This window comes from Durio zibethinus, chromosome 15, assembly GCF_047325235.1.
Source record: "Durio zibethinus cultivar Kanyao isolate XHJ-2024 chromosome 15, ASM4732523v1, whole genome shotgun sequence".
NCBI classification, from domain to species: domain Eukaryota; kingdom Viridiplantae; phylum Streptophyta; class Magnoliopsida; order Malvales; family Malvaceae; genus Durio; species Durio zibethinus.
Genome location: NC_143176.1, coordinates 22,251,869 through 22,259,817, shown reverse-complemented (window position 1 = coordinate 22,259,817; position 7,949 = coordinate 22,251,869). Strand labels below are relative to the sequence as shown.

General features: G+C 34.3%; 1 protein-coding gene and 1 pseudogene across 2 annotated transcripts; both read right to left on the bottom strand.

Annotated features, from left to right (window-relative positions):
* Positions 1–436: 436 nt before the first annotated feature.
* On the bottom strand, positions 437–3,992 carry LOC111301430 (nudix hydrolase 9-like). Its single transcript, XM_022897056.2, has 9 exons — positions 3,608–3,992; positions 3,424–3,498; positions 3,274–3,330; positions 2,963–3,045; positions 2,707–2,765; positions 2,140–2,288; positions 1,884–2,027; positions 1,169–1,327; positions 437–743 (listed from the first exon to the last, which is right to left on the bottom strand). The coding sequence occupies exons 1-9, from the start codon at positions 3,833–3,835 to the stop codon at positions 648–650; spliced, it is 1,050 nt and encodes a 349-aa protein (XP_022752791.2). The 5' UTR covers positions 3,836–3,992; the 3' UTR covers positions 437–647.
* Positions 3,993–5,659: 1,667 nt separating this feature from the next.
* Positions 5,660–7,586, bottom strand: LOC111302175 (3-ketoacyl-CoA synthase 12 pseudogene; annotated as a pseudogene). The gene has a single exon (XR_016327996.1). The product of XR_016327996.1 is annotated as a 3-ketoacyl-CoA synthase 12 pseudogene (transcript).
* Positions 7,587–7,949: the final 363 nt, after the last annotated feature.

Here is a 7,949-nt window from a genome sequence, read left to right as displayed (position 1 = left end):
TCTTCATCTTTCAACTATAAATAAGATTATTTGGATACCATCTGGACATCTCAGGTTCTCCTACTCTCTATCTTCCTTCCTATTTTATTCTCTTGCTAGTTTCTGATTTGAATATTGAAGAACAAAAGCTAAGGACACCTCCAACCTTAGTCTTTTATCGCTCTCTTTCTCTCTCGTGATTTTAGGATCTTACCTTTCCAGTTCGGCTCGGGCACAAACAATTTCCATTCACATGCAAGTCGGAATCAAGAAATTTTGCAGTCTAAGAGGAGAAAATTCCCTCAATAGAAGCAATAACTCCTGATTTTTCTAGTTTCAGCTGGATCCAGGGAAAACTATCCTCTAAATATATATATATTCTGACAGAGTGCTATATGGTAGTGGTAGCATCTATTGAATGTGAATAATCTGAACAAACAACAGATTGCTTGGAAAATGCTTGAAAGCAGTTAAAATGATATTATTATTATTTCATCAGAATTTATGAATTGGATGTTGCCTTGAAATCAAATAGAAAACTTTAATGGAAACATATAGTGTCAGAGTGATACATTTTATCCTTAAGATGGAAGTAAATAAAATATAACTGAGAGCATCTGGAAACGAAGAGGTGAAATCTGGTATAGACCAGAAACAATGAACTGTCTTCAGATGTTCTTTGAGGCTTCAACCATCAGCTTATAGAGAGCAAACCCACCTTGATGACAGCCAGGCATTTTTGTTGTCATATGCTCTAGTTCAGTCTGATAAACAGAAAAACAAAGAAAACAAATTTATTAATTATAAATAATAGCATGCAAAGCTTTTGGTTGGCATTTTTGACTCAATCCTACAAGACTCAGCATTAAAAACTGTCTATTCAACTTTTGAGAAAAAATGGTTAATCTACACCACAGCCCCAAGCAGGGGGGACAAAGGGGTAGAGGGCAAGAAAAACACTCCAATCAATTTACAGTCCTACCATAACACCATTAAATAAGAACCCCTCCTTACTCTGCATTCTCAACCAGTGGATTCCTGATACATGCTATGCCACAGCCACCTCCAAAGGTTTCACTACACCATTGACATCATCACAACACCAAAAAAATGTGCCACCATGGCCACCACCAAAGTATTGACAAATATTTCAAAAGAAAAGATCAAAAAGAACAAGAGAAAGACTGACCATTGAGACTGTATAAAGTTGTGTGGATTCGTAGCCATCTTGTGCGTTAGAATACCGTTGCTGAATTTCTTTTGATTCAAGATTACATTTAATATAGAAAAAGATAGTTGGTCTAACATTCAAAACCCTGCGAGATATGCCAATACAAAGTGGATCTGACTGCAATCAGAAGAAAAATAAAAGCCTATAATTACGAGTGAACAAGAAAATAATTATCAAGGAAAGTATAAAACAGCATTAGAAATCAGGAAGAAAACTAGGGCCAGCAATATGGTTTCCTTGAAAAGGAACAAGTTATTAATTCAGTACAGAAACTGAGATGAAAGCTCCGTGAAACTAACAAAGTTGTTTCTCAACTGTCTCAAGATGAATTTAGCATGGGGTTCTTTTCCTTTTTCTTTTGGGAACACAGACTAGCATCTTTGACGGGAAAAATGTCATTATTATTAAGAAAATAATGCCAACATAATGAGGGCCTATTTGAATGAAATGTATATCATTTGATAGAGGGGTTTCATATCAAGGACAAGATATCTAACCTCACCTATTCTGAATTTCAGACCTAAACAGTTGTGAGGTTCAAACAATTATTTTCTTCAAAATGTGTCCTTGATCAAAGAAATAATTGGAAGAGATATTTGGACAAGTATAATTAACCATAACTTCGCAACCATGGGCTAAAAGAAACAGCAATGACAAAGTGACTGTCACTTACCAGGAATGTAGTTGGTACTCCAACTTCCTCAACAAGTTCACGAATAATGCTATCAAACATCTCTTCAGAAACCCTTTTATTAACAAGCTCAGAATCTTTTGGGTCTTTACTGTATTCATGTGTTTCTATGCCAACTTCTTGAGGCTGTCAGACCAAAGAAAAGTATAAACACACCAATGAATGCAGATAAACATGGTATTATTAATTTGTCTGCAAAAGAACAACATGGCATTATTTTCCATTTGATATTTATTACCTCAGGGTGGCCTCCAGGGAAAACAAAATGCCCAGGAAATTCACCAACATTATTACTTCTTTGCAGCACCACTATTTTCTTGTCAGATGTCTCCACAATTGCACCATTACCTAGAGGACTAGAGGTGTGTCGACACTGTGTTGAGTCATCTGCATAAAAATAAAGCTAATAGTCAAGAGATATGAATCACATGTACAAAGAATCAAAAAGTTTGCAGCTGTGTTTGTAGATCAAAGTTAAAACACCAGCTGCACAAAGTATTACACAGCTTTAACCAAAAAAAAAAAAAGTAACACTCAGCAACTAGAAACTAATAAGTATAGTATTACTAATCGATACGTACCTTTTACTTGGAATTCTAATTCTTGGAGACTATCTTTAATAGAAAATGGAAATTTTAGAACAGTTTCATTTCTATCATAGTTACGATGCACCAAATTATATAGCTGAGTATTTTGTGAAGATTTAAGACGCAACATACTACATAATTTGTGTTAACCGCAAACAACAAGAACAAAGAGGAAGAAGCTCATCTGCAGTGAATATTGCAAATTCGTATTGAGATACCTTCTGATGCAACCGAGAATTTTTCCCAAAAAGGACTCAAGTTTGTCCCCACAAAAGTTCTGGTAACAAGTAGAGTGTTGAATTATTATTATATCATAAGAGCATTGGTAATTTATAAGCAAACGCTTCTGCGATGCATGTTGGGCTTTACCAAAATGATTGGATATAACATTAAAAAAGATAGTGCAGTTAGAGCATGTGCAGGATGAATAAGTTACAAAAATGCATGTGCAGACAAATCGAGTGAAAGAGAGACCTATAATCTGTCAATCCAAGGTGGAGGCATACATATGACTCTTGGCTTGATCCATCTCTACTCTTCTGACTATATCCTCCATACTGTAAAATTATCAACAATGCCAACAATAATGAATGCTAATGCAAAACAAATAACTGTGAGAATATTCAAGCATGATCATCTTGGTTCTTGCATTACTCATACTCTATATTTCTTTATCAAATACCTCATTACAGAAATGGGGTCAAAATTTCTTTTCATGCATCTCAAAAGGGTGCCCTAAAAGCTTACATTGAAAAACAAATATTAGAAACGAGGGCAGAACATACCCTAAATTTCTTGCCATTGAATAAAGATGAATTTTTCTGAACCCTCTGATCCCATATCTAAGCAAACCAAAAAAAAAAAAAAGAACATTAGACGAAAAAGGAAAAAAAAAAAAACCTGGCTTTCAGAAAGTTAAATCATTTTAAGTTTACCTCAGAAATGGAGTTCTCCAAATTACCGTCTGAATGAGGAATTCTATCGTATGATTCATCGAAAACCACTGACAGCTTCATCCACCAAACCAAACAAATCAAATCAAAATAAAATATATTAATAATAAGTGAAAAATGAAGGCGAATAGAAAAGCAAAAGAGAAGGAAACAAAGAAGTTAAAACCTGTGGTGGAGACAGACCAAAAGGGCATGAGAATAAAAGCTTGTAACCAAGAGAAGAACACCCTTTGCTCTCCTCCTTTTCCATTTTGAGAAATTTTAATGAAAATTTCACAACTTCACCACCTCGTGTTCGATGAAAGTTTTCAAATAAAATTTTGACAAGTAAACAACTTTCTTTTCTAATAAAAAGTCTTCCAAAGTAAAATTGCAACAAAGTCAAGGCAGCCATAAATTTTTATTTTCTTCTTTTGACATCATAACTCCAATTCCAACATCAAAGTTGATTCAGGTTTTAAAGGTGCAACTGTGATTATAACGGATTTTCGATCCTGTCAGCAATCAGATGGTTGCATGAAGAGCACATTTTGATAAGTAGGCATTTTTTTTTTCCAATTTTGTTCTTGTTGCTTTTTGACGTCAAATGGAATCCAATTCCAATGGCATGGGATCCATGAAATGGTACTCTTAATCAAAGCCCACATATTTAATCATTTTAATTTGATATCAATCTCCCTCTCTCTCTCTATCTCTCTTTATAAATGAGATTAAGAGAACATGTAAAATGGGCCTTGCTTAGTAAGGGTGTTTATTTAATTAATTTGATTAATTTTGATTAAATTAATTAAAATTAAATTAATCGAATTATATTATTTTATTTTAATATTCGAACAAAATTTTTTAATTTTAAAAATTAATTAATCTAAAATAATTTTATCGGTTCAATTAATTTTTTTATTAAGCAAATAATAAAATATATTAAAATATATTATATTTAAAATTTTTATTTTTTTATATTTAAAATAAATTAAATAAAATCATCAAACAAAAATATTCAAATATCAAAATATTAAATTAAAAACTCAAATAACTTAAAATGAAATGGGTAATTTTATATATTTTTTATTTTATAAATAGGTTTTATAATATTTTAGTAAAAATCTTAATTAATTTAATTTTTAAATTAAATTAATCAAAAATAAAAAATTTTAAAATTATTTTTAATAATTAATTAAAATTAATTTAATAATCGATCAATTAACTAAATTAAATCGATAAAATATGTTAATTCAATTAAAATTAAATTATGAACTGTTGTCCGAAATGATTGGTCGCGAGCCCAAGCCATAGTTAGATATGGTCCTATAATATTGGGTGCAGGTGAACTACTGCCTTCTGGGCCTGGCAAAAGTTTTCATTAACAAGTTTAGCTCCTTGGGCTTCCATAATCATCAACTTAATTTGTTGCATTAGATTATGAACTTGAAAATTACCGTAAACATGTGAATCGACTGTTTGAAAATTGCACACCATTGAAAGAACAAATTAGGGGTTGATTGAACCCCAATACCAACAAAGGGACTCCATATTTTAAAAGGCATAGTCATCAGCAATTTTTAAGCAATATCCAAGCTTAATGTAAACGGCCTGTTATTAGAATATTGAACTTTGATGACAATTTCAAACATAAAAAATAAAAAAATAAAAATCCCAATTATTTTTAGAAGCATTACCAACCCCATATCATCTGTGGTTCACATCATTGAGTTATAAAATAAGAGACGTGTGAAACATATGGTGCTATTTAACTTTGGAGCAAAATTTATCAACTTCTTTGCTGAACCAAAAAGAAAAATATTGCAACAATAACTCTTTAGTTTAGCTTAAGAACAAATATGCACGGGAGCTCCCTTTGTCCAAATCCATGTTCCTTTTATTAGCCCTATGACAAACCACATTGAAGGCCATTAAGTTTAAGTTTCTTGAATCGAAATCCTGCACAAATTTTCCTTTTTTGTGGAATTATTAGAACAGACAGCTACTTGAACAGCCATACTTGTGGACAACTTCACATGAGAATGTATTGCATTAAAGACAGAATGATCTGGTATTGTTTTTTCTAGATTTCTTTTGACATTTCTTAAAAACTCCTGTGAACGAAATAATTTCTCCCATATAGCCCTAAAAAAACAGGGCAACTCTTATTTAATTAGCGGTGCATGGTTGTTGAGGGGATGGTTTCTTTGATGGTAGGATTCTTTATTAATGAATCCTTTTGATACTCAATCCTCTTCATCATTTTACAACGTTTGTTTTGCTAATTAGACCTAATTTTTTTGTGTGGTTTGTGTACTTCAGATTGTGACATTTCTCATTTTGTTTCCTTTCAATCATTTTTCCTGACATCAGGATCTGGCATTTTCTAGGGGACAGACATTTTTGCTTCAAAGGGTTGGGTGGAAAACAGCTCTCTTTTCCTTTTGTTTTCCCTCTCATACCAATTAATCAACCCTGTAGAAAGAGCCCAAGCCCTCCAATAGGATATGGCAAGCTTCTGATTCACCATGGTATTAAACAATATTATGAGAACTTGATAGTATACAGAAATTTAATAATCAAAGACAGTAAAACAAGGGAGAGACTTGATCTCTTATGAAAGGGTAAAGAGGAAGAAAAAAAAAACCTTCATATTGGTTCTATATTCTATGTTCTATTATCTTTTTTTTTTTTAACGTCTTAGGACTTAATCCTCTGGAAATTTGAAGGTGCTAGGATCTTCATTCTGGATCCATCCATACTTCTCCATGTAAGGATTAGCCAATGACTTCGGTGGGTACCTGCCAATTTCATCTTTCCATACATTTCCATCCCCTAAATCTCTTACCACCTCCCACAAACAGCTGTTGCATTTAAAACCAGCTCCAAAGCTTATCATCAACACTCTATCTCCTTTCTTCAACCTCTTTTTGGCTTCCATGTATGCTAAAACATACCAAAGACTACTAGCTGAAGTGTTGCCAAATCGATGCAGGGTCATCCTGGCAGGTTCAAGGTCATATTCAGTGAGATCAAGGCTCATCCCAATACCATCAATCACTGCTTTGCCTCCTGTGTGGATGCAGAAATGGTCCACTCCACTCTTGAAGTTCACCGCACCTTTAATAGGTCCCTGAGTAGTTCCCTTGGGGGAACCATGGCGGTTCCATTTCTTAACAAGTGATACTACCATGAACCGAAGTAGTTCTCTAGCAGGCAGGATCTTTGGGGCAATGACCTTCAAATTGTCAACAAAACAACTAGTAGCCGCTTTGGGAAGGCTTTTGCCGAGGTGAAATCCCATCCTTCCTTTCCCATCTTCCCTTTGGATACAACAATCATACGACTCATCTCTGGCCCCATGGTGTGTCCTCACCAGGCATTTCAATTTGAACATTGCACGATGCTTTAAGGACTTGTTGTTTGTCAAAAGAATTGCACAGCCACCCGAACGGAACAAACAATTCGCAAGAATCATGGATCTATCATTGCCAGCATACCAATTTGGACTTAAAGACTCTGATGTAACCAGCAATGCATACTTGTTCTTGTAGGATTTGAAGACATTGCGAACAATATCAAGAGAAATCAAACTTGCACTACATCCCATTCCTGTTAAATTAAAAGCCTTGATGTCTTCCCTCATTTTGTAGTAATTTATGATTCTAGAAGACAAAGAAGGAACTGCGGATAGCATGGAGACGTTGACTACTAGGAGATCAATTTCCTGAGGGGAAATGCCTGCCCTGGACAAGAGCTTCCCGATGCTGTCATAAAAAAATTCTTCCATTTCCAAGATGCCATCTGCCAATGTTGGGCTCTCTTCTCTGCCAGAGAACATGATTCGTGGGGCGTATGTTTGTTCCCCAATACCGGAGCTGACAACAGCTTTCAAGAGGAACTTGTACTCGTTGAGTCCAAGATTCTTGTTCCTTTTTATCACCTCTCCACAGAACTCAGTCCCAGCCATTCTATCATCAGTTGGCTTGTAACATTGGTAGTCTAAAATGTAACATTCTTGGTCTCTCTTGTCATTAGCCCACTTCCAAATTGTGAAGAACAGATATAGGATTGGAAGAAGCAGCAAGAAAGAGAGCAGCTCCATGAGAGAAACACAAGATCAAAAGATCAAAAGAGGAAAGTTTTGTGCTTTGAGGTAAGGAAGCTATACTTTGTCAGATGGGGTGATCAAATGAAAGACTTTATAAGAAGAGACGACCCTTACGAGTTGGGCATGTGAATATGCTTGAGACCCATTGCCATCACTCAACTCCCAACTGAATTTGTGTCTAATTTGGACTCAATCTTTATTATAAACGGCCTAATTTTCTCATTACAAGAACAAAACCAAAGAGCCAAAATGGTCAAATTACAATACATGTCAACTCTTCTTTAATGAATTAAACTCCATATCCTGTTACTATAATATTTTTCTTATTGATTTTAGTTTGTTTTTCCTAATTCCATTTGGGGCGGCAAAAGTGTTAAAAATTCCAATTAAGATATTTGTACTGAAATGAAAAGCCATT

Coding starts and splice junctions, on each gene's coding strand:
- LOC111301430 (XM_022897056.2), bottom strand. CDS start 3,835: ATGGCTGCCTTGACTTTGTTGCAATTTTACTTTGGAAGACTTTTTATT. Junction 2,028..2,139: donor TCCCTGGAGGCCACCCTGAG/GTAATAAATATC, acceptor TTGGTCTGACAG/CCTCAAGAAGTTGGCATAGA. Junction 1,328..1,883: donor GAGTACCAACTACATTCCTG/GTAAGTGACAGT, acceptor TTCTGATTGCAG/TCAGATCCACTTTGTATTGG.